This window comes from Brachycentrus maculatus, unplaced genomic scaffold, assembly GCF_059751285.1.
Source record: "Brachycentrus maculatus isolate JH-2025_06_01 unplaced genomic scaffold, ASM5975128v1 h1tg000043l, whole genome shotgun sequence".
NCBI lineage: Eukaryota > Metazoa > Arthropoda > Insecta > Trichoptera > Brachycentridae > Brachycentrus > Brachycentrus maculatus.
Genome location: NW_028280797.1, coordinates 264120 through 282675, shown reverse-complemented (window position 1 = coordinate 282675; position 18556 = coordinate 264120). Strand labels below are relative to the sequence as shown.

The 18556-nt window shown below is 38.0% G+C and overlaps 1 protein-coding gene across 4 annotated transcripts in view; it reads left to right on the top strand.

The window, feature by feature from the left end:
* The window catches only part of LOC148312314 (uncharacterized), a 38035-nt gene extending 25435 nt beyond the window's left edge, over nucleotides 1–12600 (top strand). For 2 of the 4 annotated variants that reach the window (XR_015839248.1, XR_015839249.1), the window contains exons 7-10: nucleotides 9617–9780; nucleotides 10440–10711; nucleotides 11108–11850; nucleotides 12100–12600. Coding sequence is in view for 2 of the 4 variants with exons in the window: in XM_088277462.1 (XP_088133588.1) it covers nucleotides 9617–9780; nucleotides 10440–10711; nucleotides 11108–11297 (626 nt within the window). In the remaining 2 variants the exon portion in view is untranslated. Of the gene's footprint in view, nucleotides 1–1646; nucleotides 2231–9616; nucleotides 9781–10439; nucleotides 10712–11107 lie in introns of those variants that run through there. The other 2 variants (XM_088277462.1, XM_088277463.1) reach the window with 2 other exon arrangements.
* The last annotated feature ends 5956 nt before the right edge of the window (nucleotides 12601–18556 follow it).

Here is an 18556-nt window from a genome sequence, read left to right as displayed (position 1 = left end):
GAACTATAACCCAGCAAAAGTGGCATATTTTTAAGTTAATATTTACCCGCTACAGGGCAGAAAGTGTTGTTTTTGCATTTTGAAGAAAAGGTATTGTTTAATTATTTTTTGAAATAAACTAAATATTTTTCAAACGGAGAATAAACTTTCAGGTTTTACCTCATAGGATCTGTTGCACAGTAAAAAGTTTAATAAGTGGCTTTATATTTATTTTTAAAACATTGCATTATATTTTCAAACTTTAAAAATGCTCTCCTGAAAAATCATGTTTTTTGATTTTATGACGTTCTTGAAAGGAGTGAGCGACATGCGATTTTTGGTCGACCAGAAGACCAACATGCACTATAGTTTTCAACACAGACATGCGTTACGAGCCGAGGTTAAACGTGCAATAAAATTAGACCTGTAATCGAATCAACTTGTATACTCGTAGGATGAAAGGAGTCATCATGACTACAATATTTATCGGAACCAAAGAAAAAATGATGGATTGGTATCTCAAAAATATTATTTACATAAGCTAATATTCATATTTTGAATACTATTCTCATAAATCAGTGTAATCCAATAGCAAAATGCATCACAATCACCGCGGCTCTGTATGGGACCGGTGGGCGTTTAACTACGCAAATCTGCGGTCCCGTAAAGGACCACTGGGCGGCTTGAGGTTAAATAGAGGTCCGTTATATTGAGATTTTACTACACTTAGTTTTAAATAATTATTTTTGTGTTATAGAATATTTTGAATAGTGGATTTCTATATTTAATTTGTCTGTAGTTGATTTCTCCCCGTTTATTTCTTTGAAATGTTGTATTTTAATATATTTTGTGTGCAATTTGTGTAATAAAAACCTTACAAAAATCATTTCTGACTCTCATTTTTCGTAAAAATTAACACTTGTTGTCTGGCAGTTTTGTTCATCGACTCATCCCCTAATTATACTCTGGCAGTCTGCCGCCCGACCCTCAGTATACTAATCACAAGTAGCCGCAACACCCAATTCCCATCTGTACAATGTTTGCAGGCGTCTCTCGCGCTCTACCTAAAGTAAGCAAATAGAACGCTCGCAAGCGTCTCCCGCTCTCTACCGACAGTATGGAAAAGGACCCTAATTATACTCTGGCAGTCTGCCGCCCGACCCTCAGTATACTAATCACAAGTAGCCGCAACACCCAATTCCCATCTGTACAATGTTTGCAGGCGTCTCTCGCGCTCTACCTAAAGTGAGCAAATAGAACGCTCGCAAGCGTCTCCCGCTCTCTACCGACAGTATGGAAAAGGACCCTAATTATACTCTGGCAGTCTGCCGCCCGACCCTCAGTATACTAATCACAAGTAGCCGCAACACCCAATTCCCATCTGTACAATGTTTGCAGGCGTCTCTCGCGCTCTACCTAAAGTGAGCAAATAGAACGCTCGCAAGCGTCTCTCTACCGACAGTATGGAAATGGACCCTAATTATAGTGTAGATAAAATGAGGATGAGGTAAACAATGGCACTGTTAACTTGCTGGAAATAAAACAATCAAATTTAAATCATCGCGATTAAAAAAAAAGATCTGATTTCGGTCCTGTGAAATCACTAGCTCCGTATGTCTTGAACCAAAATTGAAACTAAAAAGAAATTTGTTTCCGGCTTGTTGCAGTCGCCACGGCTTACGGCAGGCATCTCCCCGTGAAAGAGACGGACGCAGAGTCGTACATACGGCAGGCGCTGGTTCGCCACCTCGGGCTGTGCGACGCCCCCGAGGACTGCGCCCCGCCCATGACGTCGCAGGAGGCTTTCAAGAGCTTCTTCCTGAACCGGCCCAGCGCGGCCGAGGCCAGCGAAGCCCTGCTGTCGCGGGAGATCTCCGCAGACCTGCAGAACTCCAAGTCCTACAAGCGGTACACCTCGCTCAACCTGAAGGAGGCGCTCTTCGCGGTCAAGAACGGCGCCAGCGTCTACGGCGCGGCCAAGAAGTACGGCATCCCGAAGAAGACGCTCAGAAACTGGATGCAGAAGTACAACATCAAGAGCCAGTTCTCCCGGGAGAAGAAAGATGCTCGGATGCAGGACCTGATGAACGACGCCGATTTGATCAACCTGGCCAATTGATCGCAACTTCCTCGGAGAATACTTACAAACGCGCGTTATTTCTAACATCCATATATATATATAGGCTAATTCGTGCCAAGTCAGACGTATTTTGCAAAAAATTATAAATTGGTATTTTATTTACTTATTAATTTAAACTGATCAAGATTTGAACGCTCACGCCACCCTCAAAGTGTCGCAATTAGCCCGGATCAGAAATGAGTAAGTTTTGCCGCTTCCCAAAATCCGAACCATGCGCTGGAGTCCCGCCAGAGCGGTGAATAGGTGCCCCCTATACTATATACTGTGCGCGCGCTGAGATGACACTCCAAGCGTGGAGATTGGTGTGGGACGTTGTACCGGTAGTTTTACCGAGTAATTCAACATATTTATTTATCTAAACTTCATGTACAGAAAAGAAATAAGTACATTGACGGGCTTATTGCTAAAAAGTAATATCTTCCAACCAACCAAAAACAGACTAGTGATATTGGTCAAAATGCTTGATACCATATATGGTACCAAATAGCTATATATAGCTATTTGCAATCAGGGGGTAGATAGTACTTGAACATTTAAAAAAACATAAATTACAAATTGATGATAATAAGGAAGGCAAAGGAAGAAGGGAGTTTAAGGAAGGAGGTAGAGGGAGGAGGTTTGATGGACAGTTAGGATTCTAATGATAGATAGTAATGTCTCAGACGTTTCTTTAAAGTTATTAGAGAAGGTGCATTTTTTAAATGTATCAAGGTATATATCCTATGGCCTTGTGGCTTGCTTTTAAGAGGGATTAGCATCTTGCAATGTTGATTCACAGCTGTCGAGCCACTCTTTGGTGGTCTGCCCGGGAGTCGTCTACCTTGGGGTCGGCCGTGTAGTGCGATGTGGGGGAGTCTGGATGGTTCCATTCTCCTCACACGCGCATACCATTGTCTCCTTCGTTGCCTTCCCCGCCTAACGACATCTTCCATCTCGCATATTTCCCTTATCCTGGTGTTCCTTATTCTATCTCGTAGACTCTTGCAAGACATCCTTCTTAGAGTCTTCATTTCTGACACTCATTTTTTGATAACTCTTCAACATCATCGTTGTATTCAGCTTTCTTCTTGTGTATATTTATTGTAACCGCAGACAGTTGGTAGAATTCCATATTGAATTGTTGGGTAATATATCCTAAATAAAACAAGGTTTGTTGGATTGAATTCTACATTTATTTATGTATATGTTTACAACATTTTGAGTGTGTCCAAATACTCGTTCACAAAATCTGGATTATCTCCAATTACAGGAGTTATTTTGAAAATAACTCCTGTAATTGGAGATAATCCAGATTTTGTGTACAAGTCTTTGGACACACTCAAAATGTTGTAAATAAATTATCTGGTCAAATTATAAGCTTAAATAATATAAATGAAAATGGTATTTTCTGGCGTTTCTCATGTGTGTGATTATAATCCAGGATTCGGACCTCACATACTAATATAAGAGTTTTTGCTTAATAAAAAAGCTTCTTTACATCTCACCGATAGATGTCTCTAGTGAAGTTCTAGTGATTCAAGAACAAGGTTTCTAAATTGGTTCATATATATATAGAACTTACAATAATTTGAGTAGTGTGGTTGTCAATAATGGGTAGAATTGGTGAATGTCACACGTGTGTAAAGTGATCACTTAAACCAGCCTATGACGGTCGTCAGCCCCGTAAATGCCCAGACTTCCATATTCTTCATCTTTGATGAGATGTCAAAAAATAATATGGATATGTTAATACGAAACGCGTCACGTATTAACATATACATAAATAAATGTAGAATTCAATCCAACAAACCTTGTTTTATTTAGGATATATTACCCAACACTTCTTATTGTGTCCAGTATTGAACAGACCCCTTCCTCTTGGACTTGCACAGTTCTCTGTTGGAGGCGACTCTCTCCCAGTGGAGGCCCGCCACTCTCCTAATGCAATCGGACCATCTTGTCTCTGGTCTACCCACGCTTCTAGGCCTCCAGACGAGCACCCGCTTTGTCCATCTATCCTCAGACATACGTGCCACATGATCTGCCAGTTCCACTTTAGTTCCGCTATTCTTTGAGCCACATCTGTCGCCATCTTTCCCCTTATTCCAAACATTGTCGCAAGAACGATCTGAAAACAATTTGGAAACATTTCATTGTCACTATCATTATTTTCCCAAGATATTTTTTCACTTTTTTTTTACAAAAAATATTTTTATTTTTTTTATCATTCTGTCCATTGTTGAACATCCATGTTGCATTCATTTTTTAAACTTGCATATATGCAATGGTCTTGGATTCCTTTGACATTCGAGTAGTTATTTAATAGATTTGGAAGTTTAGCTGATAGTGGCGCCATCGGTTGAAGAATTTGTGAACTATATATAGCTTACTTTGTTTGAACGTAGGTGAGTTTCATTCCAAATTAGTTCACGTATATTTTTAGGAGAGAGGATTTTTAGATAATTTTATTTGACCAGTTAAAAAAACGTTAGGGAAACTATTATAAAGATAATAATAATCCCTTATCTGCACCCCAATGGTGCATAGGGTACTGCGTCATATAACGCAGTGTTATCTTGATCGTTTACACATGAAAGAAGAGTGATCAGCCCTCCGCTTCAGGAACTAGTCCAGGGTAATATTAAATAAATATTACAGTGAAAAAATCACATATATTTATTTGACCCCCCCTGGGAATCGAACCCGGGACCTCCAGAATGGTAGCCGAGCTGACCATTACACTACGGAGGCAGAATATTATAAAGATAGTCAGGTTTATTGAAAGCTAACTAACTAACTCAGTAGGGGTAGGCGGAGAGAATAGAACGCCACACCAATCTGCCTTTGCAAACAATCTTCGCTTCTTTCACACTCATGCATCTCCTCATACATTCCCGCTTATCATTCCGACTCCTGACCTGACCACGCCCAGGTATTTGGAATACTTGATCATGCCAAGTATTCCTTGGTCTTTCTTTGCTTCTATTATCAACTACATTCACCGCATAAAATTGTTTAATTGTTCTTTCATTGCTCATTCAATTCACATGCCCAAACCATCTCAACACACCTTTCTTGATTTGACGGATTATGCTTATCTCAGCTTTGCCTTCTATCCTTACATCATACATAGTTTTGCCATACATTAATCCGACAGATTGCATTTTGATTGCATTCAGACTATTATATTATCACACAGTTTTCAGACGGTTTTGTTCATCGACCCCGCCCCTAATTATACTCTGGCAGTCTGCCGCCCGACCCTCAGTATACTAATCACAAGTAGCCGCAACACCCAATTCCCATCTGTACAATGTTTGCAGGCGTCTCTCGCGCTCTACCTAAAGTAAGCAAATAGAACGCTCGCAAGCGTCTCCCGCTCTCTACCGACAGTATGGAAAAGGACCCTAATTATACTCTGGCAGTCTGCCGCCCGACCCTCAGTATACTAATCACAAGTAGCCGCAACACCCAATTCCCATCTGTACAATGTTTGCAGGCGTCTCTCGCGCTCTACCTAAAGTAAGCAAATAGAACGCTCGCAAGCGTCTCCCGCTCTCTACCGACAGTATGGAAAAGGACCCTAATTATACTCTGGCAGTCTGCCGCCCGACCCTCAGTATACTAATCACAAGTAGCCGCAACACCCAATTCCCATCTGTACAATGTTTGCAGGCGTCTCTCGCGCTCTACCTAAAGTAAGCAAATAGAACGCTCGCAAGCATCTCTCGCTCTCTACCAACAGTATAGAAAAGACGCTTTTAAGCGTTTCCCGCAAACAATATGTTATTATAAATAGTAGAATATGCGATTCTACCATGCGGCGAACCTAGAGACAATCTCAGATCCTGACTTAGTTAAGAAGATAATAGTTTCTTCCTCTTTTGTCACAATCCTGTGGATAGTCTGCAGCAACAAATGACACCTCGGCTGTCCAAACTCAAAACACAGTAAGGGACATTTTTTTTGTAGTACGTTTTACTAAGTAGATTCTACTTAGTCCAAAAATGCAACAAAAAAGTACTACAAAAAATGTCCCTTACTCTGTTTTAAGTTTGGACAGCCGACCTCCTTCGCCAGGAATGATTTAAAATCAAATATTTAAGTGAAATTAATTGTGTGACTCTCTAGTCTTATAGTTTTTAAAACTTCTTTGTATCTAGATTATTTCCAATTCATCCCAAGCCAAAGTGCACTCCCTCTGAGATAGTTTTGTCTCACTCTTACCAGTATGTATACCTGCCAAGAGCGCATACAATACCCCACAAGCCAAGGCGTGCATCCCAACTCCCTCTAAGATAGTTTTGTCTCACTCACACCAGTATGTATACCTGACAAGAGCGTATACAATACCCCACAAGCCAAAGCGTACATCCCAACTCCCTCTGAGATAGTTTTGTCTCACTCTTACCAGTATGTATACCTGCCAAGAGCGCATACAATACCCCACAAGCCAAAGCGTACATCCCAACTCCCTCTGAGATAGTTTTGTCTCACTCTTACCGGTATGTATACCTGACAAGAGCGCATACGATACCCCACAAGCCAAAGTGTACAGACCAACTCCCTCTAAGATAGTTTTGTCTCACTCTTACCAGTATGTATACCTGCCAAGAGCGCATACAATACCCCACAAGCCAAGGCGTGCATCCCAACTCCCTCTAAGATAGTTTTGTCTCACTCACACCAGTATACCTGACAAGAGCGTATACAATACCCCACAAGCCAAAGCGTACATCCCAACTCCCTCTGAGATAGTTTTGTCTCACTCTTACCAGTATGTATACCTGACAAGAGCGCATACAATACCCCACAAGCCAAAGTGTACATCCCAACTCCCTCTAAGATAGGTTACTCTCACTCTTACTAGTATGTATACCTGCCAAGAGCGCATACAATACCCCACAAGCCAAAGCGTACATCCCAACTCCCACTGAGATAGTTTTGTCTCACTCTTACCGGTATGTATACCTGACAAGAGCGCATACGATACCCCACAAGCCAAAGTGTACATCCCAACTCCTATCTTAAATTTGTATTTTTATATTTGTTTATATTTTACGACGTATTCCATTAATTGACAATGTATAAAGAATATTTTTATGATGAACAAAATGTCTATTGTGTAATTCCATCCATTTACAATTATTCAAATGTCAAATTCTATTTCATTTTAATTTGATATTCGTAAATGAAGAGCTCGGGTTTTGTAGATTTAACCCTCGATACGGAAACGGAGGATTCGCGTTACGAAATAATAAGTATAGTTTATTTTTAAAAGTATCGTAAGAAGTGAATATTTATAAAATATATGTAATATAAATAAATAAAAGTCTCAAAGAAAAAATATGTTTTTATTTTTTAATCACTTTTATATCGTATACGTACAGGAGAAAGTGACTAACTACCAAAACGTAAAATGTTCAGGTGGGCCATTTAAGTTACTTTTGCTTGGCAAGAAAATAAACATCAATGCAGTTAGTCATTTTTAACATGTCAATATATCATACTTCCAAGTATAAAATCCTTTGGGATGTTTTCAGGGCAATATTAAGCTAGTAAGATATCAAATAGTCCATGATCACGGTTTTGTAAAAAATGCACTTGGTCACTTTCTCCTGTATGACTACGATATATATATTTTTTCCTTAAACTATTATTTTGAAAAGCTCCAATAATTGACATCTCAACATCAATAAAGAAGAATCCATATTCGAAAATGTAAAAAAAAAATATCTCCAATAACTTACGCAATTATGTGTCAATCAATTTAACGTTTTTAATTTTTTACTTTTTCAAATCTCAACATATATGAAGAAGAATGCGGAAGTCTGGGCATTGACAGGGCTTACGACCTGCCGTAGGCTGGTTTAAGTGAACACTTTATACAAGTGTCACTTTCGCAATTCTACCCATGATTGACAACCAAATTTTTGGAACTTGTATAAATATCCTATAATTGGCACATTCTTTCATATGTATTCTCAGCGCCATCTATGGTTGACATCAAAACGTTTGATACCATATATTATTAAACCATATCCGCTCCCTAGGTGGAGCATATGGAGTCCACAAACTGTCTCCAGGTTTTTCTGTCGGCTGCCAGCTCCCTTGCATCCTCCCAAGTCAGATCCGCGTCCCGAAGTTCTGACGAGAACTGCCGACGAATCGTCAGCAGTGGTCGTCCTGGGCGACGCGAACCTGATGCCTTGTAAAAGAGGCAAGCTTGATGGCGGCTCTCGGGAGGCATGCGGAGTACATGGCCAAGCCAACTGAATCACCTTTTCTTGACGACAGTTGTGACCAAGATTTGCTACGCCTTATCTCTTCATTACTCACAAAGTCAAACCACCGCACGCCTAAAGTTCTGCGCAGACACCTATTCTCGGCGCTCAGTACACGGCTGCTGTGGGCCCTTATAAGGTGCCATGTTTCACAGCCGTATAAGAGAACAGGAGCAATGCAGGCATTGTATAGGCGGCATTTGGTTTTCACCGAGTATAAATCCGATCTCCAGACAGCCTTCATACTGTTAAATGCGGACCCTGCGAGTCCTAATCGCACTCCCAGTTCCTTTTGAAGGCTGCCATTTTCAGGCGCGTACACTCCCAAGTACTTGAAACTCTCGACCCTTTCGATGCGCTGGTTACTCAACGTCAAGGGTTGTTGGGCATCTAAGCATGAGCTGTTGCACAACATATGGGTTTTTGCAACATTTATTGTAAGCCCCATATATAGCTGTTTGCAATCAGAGGGTAGACAGTACTTGAACATTTAAAAAAAACATAAATTACAAATTGATGATAATAAGGAAGGCAAAGGAGCTTAGGGAAGGAGGTAGAGGGAGGAGGTTTGATGGACAGTTAGGATTCTTATTTATTTATTTATTTAGAAATTTAACAGAACATTAACATAAATACATTTAAAATAATAAATAACAAATAAAACAGGTAATGTTTTTTTTTAAAAGATAAATATTTGTGTTTTTATTATTTACACAAATATTTCAATTTCATACTATTTCTGGATCTCTCAGAAGAATGTGCGACAAAACGATATATGATAGATGTGCGAATAGTGAAATAAGGAAGGAATGCAAAGCTGAGATAACCATTATTGATAAAATTAAGAAAGGTGTGTTATTTATTTAGAAGAGACCTTTTAATTCAGATGTAAGCAAGATACTAATAGGATTATTTTACATACTAGCAAGATGCCTGAAAACATGATGTAAATTTTTTTTATGAAGATTATTTTATACACATTTATAAAGTGATCAATTAAACCAAGCTATAAGAGGTCGTAAGCCATGTAAAAACCCAGACTTCCATATTCTTCTTCATCTATGTTGAGATGTCAAACAAAAGTTGTACAGAATAGTTGAAATTTGATTTTTGCAATGCATTTTTTGTGTTTTCATACATGTTTTGTTTTTAATCATTCGTTTGGCGCTTCTCTTCTTCTTCTCTTGTCAGCTCATCAAGTGGGTCTAATCACCGGTCGTGTTTCCTTTCCCAGAGTACGCCATAGCCAACGTGATGTGTGAGTACGACACTTCGAGGTCCCCCACGCCCCCCGGAGCGCCCATCACCACCAGCGTGGCCAAGGAGGACCACAACTACAACGCACAGACCCTGAACATCATGGACAACTCGGAGCCGCCCGCGTTCATCATCAAACAGGTGAGCTCTCTGACAACATTCAATACATCGTGAACACTTAACCGGATCCACGCGGCTCGCATAACCATATGTGTTTTCACAAAACATGCCCCATATGCGGCTGACACAAACATATGTGTTTTTACTTTGCTCCAAGTTTCCAACCTCAGTTCAACTTGGAGGGATTTTTTCATGGTGTGGAACTTGGATAAAATAATACGTCAATCCTTGGCCTTATGACATCTGTTGAAATATCTGACTAATAATTTGTAACATCACAAGTATAAATAAAAGAACAGATCCCTGATTTTTCTTGCGGTCGGTAATTAGTCCGCGCCATAATCATGCCCTATATCTGTCTCACTCTCGACGCTACGCATCGCCAGTGGGTAAGAGTGACACACGATGCGTGCTTTGATTTATTTATGTTACGATCATATTTGTGTGTGATCATCAAGTGTATTATAGAGTACCAAAAGGGCACAATGAATCCCATCAAACGGTTTTGTTTAGGAAAATAAATCGTTTCTTAAAATACATAAAAGTAATCATTTAAAAATGGCAAAATACCGCCGCGCACGGGCCTCTCTCAGGAACAAAGTTAACATGGTTAAAAGGTTAAAAACGATAGATAGAGCTTTCACTGTATATTATTGAGTGGTGAGGTTTTGTCTGTGCAGACGACGGGGCCGCAGGAGGAGGCGCTCCTGAGCCCCAACAACGCGCAGCTAAACCAGCAGCTGCTGGCCATGAGTCAAAAGCTGCTGGCGGCCGGCGCGCCCCGACCGCAGCACCTGCAGCAGCTGCAGCAGCAGTACTACTGCTCCGAGGGCAACACCAAGCGCATCCGGCGCTCCGAGGTGCTGCTCAAGCAGGCCGCCGACTGCGTCAGCCGCGGCCAGACCTTCCAGACCGTCTCGGACCAGTTCAACATCCCCATCTCCACCATACGGTGAGTCCCGGCTGTGTGCGTGCTCGTGGCGGATCAAGCCAGCCGCGGCCAGAACAGATGAGATGGTTTGGGCATGTGAATCACATGAGCGAAGAAAGAACAGTAAAACAAATCCATGAGGTGATTGTAGTTGGAAAAAAGAGCAGAGGAAGACTTGGCAAGATCAAGTATGTCAAATACTTGGGCAAGGTCAGGAGTCGGAATAATCGACTGGTATGTATGAGGAGATGCATGAATGTGGAAGGGGCGAAGATTGTTTGCAAAGACAGAGTGGTGTGGCATTCTATTCTTTCTGCGTACCACTGTATGACGGTCAGTTGGTTAGTGAGCTATATCGAACGAATGAACTTTTCATATAGCTCCGAGTAACTGAACTTTGTCTCGTCTCTGATGCAGGTTCTTCATGGCGCGGAAGGGCATCCTGCCGCGCCGCAAGCGGGGGCGCAGCTCCGTGGCGCCGCCGCCGCCGCCCGCCGCGCCCCCGCGCTCCGCCGCGCCGCCCGCCGCGCCCGCCAGCCCCACGCAGCCGCCCTACCACATGGCCACCTACAAGCTGCCCGACTTCGACCTGGGAAGGGTCTCCTAATGCTGCCTTACATCGTGATCGCCAAATGACGCAAATCGTCTGCTTCTCACATATGTTGAATGTACCTTTTTTTTCCTAAACCTACCATCCGCCTTCAGCGGCCATAAAATCTTTAAGGGACTCCTTGTCAGCGCATACAGTACATTATACATCAAATATAACTCACAAATATGCTATATAGTTCGAAAAAGTGTCACATTTGATATTAATAGATTGATCCTATGTACAATATTAAAAGATGAAGTTCTAGTCACAAATAGATGCGTGGTCCATTAACAATTCAAGTCCATGTTACAATCCAACCACAAGTTGTATTAATAGATCAAGTGTAGCTCACAAAGGTAACATATAATTTGTTAACAGATCAAATGGATGTGTGGTCCATTAACAATTCAAGTCAAAATCACAATCCAACCACAAGTTGTATTAATAGATCAAGTGTAGCTCACAAAGGTAACATATAATGTGTTGACAGATCAAATGGATGTGTGGTCCATTAACAAATTCAAGTCAAAATCACAATCCAACCACAAGTTGTATTAATAGATCAAGTGTAGCTCACAAGAGGACCATGTTATGTGTTAATAGATCGAATTTATGTCACAAATGGATGTTTGGTCCATTAACAATTCAAGTCCAAGTTACAATCTAACCACAAGCTGTATTAATAGATCAAGTGTAGCTCACAAGAGGACCATGTTATGTGTTAATAGATCGAATTTATGTCACAAATGGATGTGTGGTCCATTAACAATTCAAGTCCAAGTTACAATCTAACCACAAGTTGTATTAATAGATCAAGTGTAGCTCACAAGAGGACCATGTTATGTGTTAATAGATCGAATTTATGTCACAAATGGATGTTTGGTCCATTCAAGTCCAAGTTACAATCTAACCACAAGTTGTATTAATAGGTCAAGTGTAGCTCCGAAAACGACCCACACACAAAGTACATCAAAATAATTCAAAATGCAGCACAAATGTGTCGACTTTTTCACACAAGCATTTCAAATACAGTACACTTCCGATCTTCCGGGATTGGGTGAATTGGGAAACGGGTTATCCGGGACACTTGAGTCATTAATAATCGCAGTCTGTGAGTTGATAAATTTATTTATTTATTTAAACTTCATGTACAGAAAAGAAATAAGTACATTGGTGGGCTTATTGCTAAAAAGCAATATCTTCCGACCAACCAAAAACAGACTAGTGATATTGATCAGAACGTTTGATACCATATATAGCTGTTTGCAATCAGAGGGTAGATAGTACTTGAACATTTAAAAAAACATAAATTACAAAAGATGATAATAAGGAGGGCAAAGGAAGAAGGGAGTTTAGGGAAGGAGGTCGAGGGAGGAGGTTTGATGGACAGTTAGGATACTAATGATAGATAGTAATGTCTCAGACGTTTCTTAAAAGTTATTAGAGAAGGTGCATTTGTTTACGCGGAGAGGTAATTCCTCCCATAGTCTGGCCGCTTGGACAGAGAAGGAATTACTGAAGAATGATGTGTTATGGCGAGGAATGGAAAGTGAATAAAAAACTTAGATACTTGTACGAGGAATGGAATATCATCAGATATGTCTGATAACATTAAAAATATGTGTAAGATTTTTTTTAAATATTTATTTTGGAGTTATGTACATACTGTTGTATAACAAGGAAAAGTACTTAATTATTTTTAAGATTTATCTGGAATTTGATTTATGCAATGCATTTTTTGTGTTTTTATATATGTTTTGTTTTTGTGATAAGGAATAATGATTTTTTTGTGAAAGTGATTTTAATTTTTGTTTTTTTTGACATCTTAACGTAGATGAAGGAGAATATGAAAGTCTGGACATTTACGGGGCTTACGACCGTCATAGGCTGGTTAAAGTGATCACTTTTTACACAAATGTAATATTCACCAAATCTAGCCATGATTTACAACCACACTTCTCAAATATTTGCATCTCCTAGATTTATTGATCAACTCATGATAAAGTACATGTGAGTTCACTAAAGCCATCTATGGTTGGTTTGAGAAAGCTTTTATTTAGCAGAGACCCTTTTATTCGGATGTAAGCAAGATCCTAACAGGATTATTTTACATACTGGCAGACGCCTGAAAACATGATTTAAAATTTTTAATACAATATATTATTAGATTAAAACCAAAATTTTTAGCTTTTCCACTTTATTTTTATTTGACGAGCGACCGGGTTTCGTCGTTACCAACATCATCAGACTGGTGATATTAGTTTTAATCTAATAATATGTTAAAATGCAATTCCATCTCGAAGTGTCAGTGGGTAATATAAATCTATTTTTAATGCAGTTTATTTTACACACACATTTATAAAGTGATCACTTAAACCAGGCCATAAGAGGTCGTAAGCCTTGTAAAAACCCAGACTTCCATATTCTTCTTCATCTATGTTGAGATGTCAAACAAACGTTATACAGAATAGTTGCAGCAGAGCAAATTTGGACCCAAAAACCGAGTTTGACAAGATGGGACAAAACTAGGATAGAACTTTAAAACACAATTCGCTCACTCCTTTCAAGAACGTCATAAATCAAAAATTGTCAATTTTCAGTTGTGCATGTTTTCGGAATGCCCAGAAAATGTACTATATCCCAGCAAGAGGCATATTTTTAACTTAATATTTACCCGCTACAGGGCAGAAAGTGTTGTTTTTGCATTTTGAAGAAAAGGTATTATTTGATTATTTTTGAAATAAACTAAATATTTTTCGAATGTAGAAAAAAACCTTCAGGTTTTACCTAAAAAGATCTGTTGCATATTAAAAAAATTAATAAGTGGCTTGGTATTTATTTTTAATACATTGTATTACATTTTCAAATTTTAAAAACGTTATTTTGAAAAATCGAGTTTTTTGATTTATGACGTTCTTGAAAGGAGTGGGCGAATTATCGGAGAAATATTGCGAATTGAGTTGTAACCTTGTCATTCTAGGGCTACCAATACATGTATATACATCAATCGGACTTACTAGAGGCTGAATAAGGTGTAGAAAATGTCAAAAAGTATTGTCTCTTGACAGAGACGGCGAATTTAGTATGTAATAATCCTCAATCTAAGAGATAACAAAGAAAATAATGCAATCATTTGGATATACATGTATGTCATATATATATATATATATATATATATACATAGTACGTGCTTTATTACGTGTCATTGTAGAAATTAGTGACGCGTGTGTAAATTAAAACCGCTTGCTTACCGCGTGTGAATAGTCATTTACTGATCGATTCGGTGGTCACTTTAATTAATTTTTAATGGTTAATTTAATTTTTAATTTTAGTTTTACTCGGTGAATACCACTGTTTCGTAACATGTTTCAGATGGGGTTTTTTTACGTCTGCGGACCGCTGGCGACGGGATTTGATAATTGTGTACATATAGTTTGTCCGCCTCCGTAGTGTAGTGGTCAGCATGCTCGGCTACCATTCTGGAGGTCCCGGGTTCGATTCCCAGGGGAGAGTCAAATAAATACAAGTGATTTTTTCACTCTAATATTCATTCAATATTACCCTGGGCTGGTACCGGAAGCGGAGGGCTGATCACCTTTCCTTCGTGTGATCAAGATAACACTGCGTTTATATGATGCAGTGCCCTATGCACCATTGGGGTGCGGATAAGGGTTTGAATGAATGAATGAAAGTACATATAGTTTAGACCTTACAAAGAGATTGGTACATAATATTCATATAAAAACATTGGATAATTCCTTCTTTTCTACCTTTGAAATGAGGCCGGCGCAAAAGGTAAAAATACCCTTCCCGTTCTTAAGGATCAATCCATCCAACGGGTACAAATACCCGTCTCAAGTGTGTTAAAATCGATTGTGATATCGCTCACTCCTTTCAAGAACGTCATAAATCAAAAATCATCAATTTTCAGTTGTGCATGTTTTTGGAATGTCCCAGAAAATGTACTATATCCCAGCAAAAGAGGCATATTTTTAACTTAATATTTACCCGCTACAGGGCAGAAAGTGTTGTTTTTGCATTTTGAAGAAAAGGTATTGTTTAATTATTTTTTTAAATAAACAAAATATTTTTCAAATGGAGAAAAAAACTTCAGGTTTTACTTAAAAAGATCTGTTGCACAGTAATAAGTTCAGTAAGTGGCTTGATATTTATTTTTAATACTTTGTATTATATTTTCAAACTTTAAAAACGTTCTCCTGAAAAATCAAGTTTGTTGATTTATGACGTTCTTGAAAGGAGTGAGCGATATGTGTTTTGCTGTGTGGTGAGGTGGTAAAAGATTATAAGTTAAAGATTTCTAGTATTTTGACTTTGGTTTATTCTGTATATATAAGTTACTAGCTCTAAGTGAGTGACTGCTTTCTAGTAGAGACTAGTCTAGAATGGGCTTGCCAGAGGTATGCACACGATTGCGGCCGCCCATGTGCCATCAATATACCCTCATCCCTCACATGTTTCGATGCGTTCCGCATCATTTTCACACACAATGGTGTTTAAAAATAACGTGGAATGCATCGAAACACGTGTCACAATGGATTTTGAGAAATAGTGATACTTACCGAGTAAAATTTCAATTAAAAAAATGAATTTTTTTTATTTTTGACATTTTGATTATTTTTTATTGATAGAGTGAACGCAGTATACTAGAGTATATGCGGAAAATCAATTAAAAACGTCTGGAAATATGTTTAGTGTAAGCATTTAATTGATTTGTGATTTTAGTGTTGCCATCTTTTTTATTATTATTATTGAAGGTGTTTTCACAAAGTGGGGTTAGTTTTATCGTTTGAAATTTGCCAAACGCTGATGGTATTTTGATAATTCTGATCTATTTATGTTTATATTATTATTCTAGCCATTTTAGTGCTGAGATTTTTTCTCATATCGCTCACTCCTTTCAACAAAGTCACGTATAAAAAATCGACAATTTTCAGTTGTGCATGTTTTCGGGATGCCCAGAAAATGTACTATATCCCTGCAAAAGCGGCATATTTTTAACTTAATATTTACCCGCTACAGGGCAGAAAGTGTTGTTTTTGCATTTTGATGAAAAGGTATTGTTTAATTATTTTTTTAAATATATTAAATATTTTTCAAATGGAGAAAAAATATTCAGGTTTTACCTGAAAAGATTTGTTGCACAGTAAAAAGTTTGATAAGCAGCTTGATATTAATTTTTAATACATTGTATTGTATTTTTAAACTTTCCTACATTCTCCTGAAAAATCAAGTTTTTTGATTTATGACGTTCTTGAAAGGAGTAAGTGATATATGCTGAAATTGCTGAAGACTTTTTTGTTTGCAAAAATGATCCTTTTTACTAGGTGTGTACAAAATGAACAATATTTTTCTCAAATACTGACCGATTTTAGTATTTCTTTCTGGTATTGGTGGAGAACATGTCAAGCTACTCAAATAATAATATTATTCTGTAATAAATATACTTTTGTATATTTAAAAATAAAAGTTGACATTATGACGTCATTTTGACAGTCCATATTTTAATATGTTCTTAAAAATTCATCATAAAAGCTTTATACAGTAGAACCCCAGAAATCTGAAAAAGATTTTAAAGAAACACATTTAAAATACTTAACACACTGAAGAACACATTTATTACCACAAATAATTATCATATCGCAGTCATACAGGAGAAAGTGATCAAGAGCATTTTTTACAAAAACGTGATAATTGACTATTTGATATCTTACTAGCTGAATATTGCCCTAAAAAAATCCCAAAGCCATTTTAAACTTGTAAGTATAATATATTGACTTGTTAAAAATGACTAACTGCATTGGTGTTTATTTTATTACCAAGCAAAAGTGACTTAAATGGCCCTCCTGAACATTTTACGTTTTGTTAGTTGGTCACGTTCTCCTGTTTTACGATATACATAACCTTATTTTGTTTTCCAAATGATTGATAAGTTAATTAAGTATACAGTGATGTACCTGTATTGCTGGTTGAGGACTGTAATATCAGATTAAAACATAAAAAGTTTCAAATAATGTGCATATACCTTAAAAGAAACAACGTCATATAGTACTTCATTAGCGTTTGAGCTGTAGTGTAAAGTACTATGTATGTACTGTATTAATAATTTCTTGGCTAATCCGGACTTTTCCAAATCCGAACAGGCCACTGTCCCGATTATTTCGGATTTCTGGACTTCCACTGTATGTATAATTTATACAATTTCTATTGTTATTTTTAAATATATATTTTACAGAATATTGTAAAAAGGCCCTATTAGTTTCATGTTAATTATTTGATTAGTTTTTTATTTGTTTTTTTTTTACACTGTTAATATATTAATTTTGAACAATCCAACAAATTACGTGGAATCCTTTTTTAGTCAAATATCTGTGCCATACAATGTTTTTTGTTAAGTTGTGATTTTTTTAAAATATGTTTTATTTCTTATTTGTCTTTTTTTGTGTTGTTTAAGACAAGTTTAAGTGATGATACAATTCTACAAATATGTAAAATATTGAAAAGGTGATTGCCATGTTGCAATTATGATTGCTAAAAATTATGTCAAGTTTTATTTGAAGATGAAGATGTGATGCGTGAACGCTGTTATCAATTTATTCTGCATGAAAAACTACCAAAATACTTGGCTTGTTCAATCAATACGTAGACTTGCGTCATAAAACAAGATGTACTTTATTTAGAAGTTCTGTGTCTGGGTCCCCTTCAAAGTAGTCACCTCCCCGACGCACACACTTATCCCAACGGTGTTTCGACTTTTGGGAACAGTCCTGGGACGCTTCTTTTATGATGTCCTTCAGCTCTTGCCCTAATTTTGGGAATCGCCTTAAATCTTCTTCCTTTCAAAGGTCTCTTGAGTTTAGGGAACAAGAAGTTGAAAGGAGCAAGATCAGGTGAGTAAAGTGGGTGAGGAACTCTTCTTTTGTGTTTATCTTCAGCTTTTTCCTGGATGGGCTGAAACTGATGAAACGAAAACGCTCCAGCCTATTCAAGTTTCAGAACTCGTGAGTTTTTGGCCACACACTCCATCACTGTTCTTCCCACCCACCCTACTCACCCGATCTCGCTCCTTTTGACTTCTTCCTGTTCCCTAAACTCAAGAGACCTTTGAAAAAAAGAAGATTTGAAACATTAATATAGACAATACATCAAATCAATAGACAATAATCAATAATTTCAATACAGTGTCAAAGTGGTGGAAATCAGTCTCTATTTTTGTTTACAATTCATCATGACAGTGTATATGTGCATTCTACAAT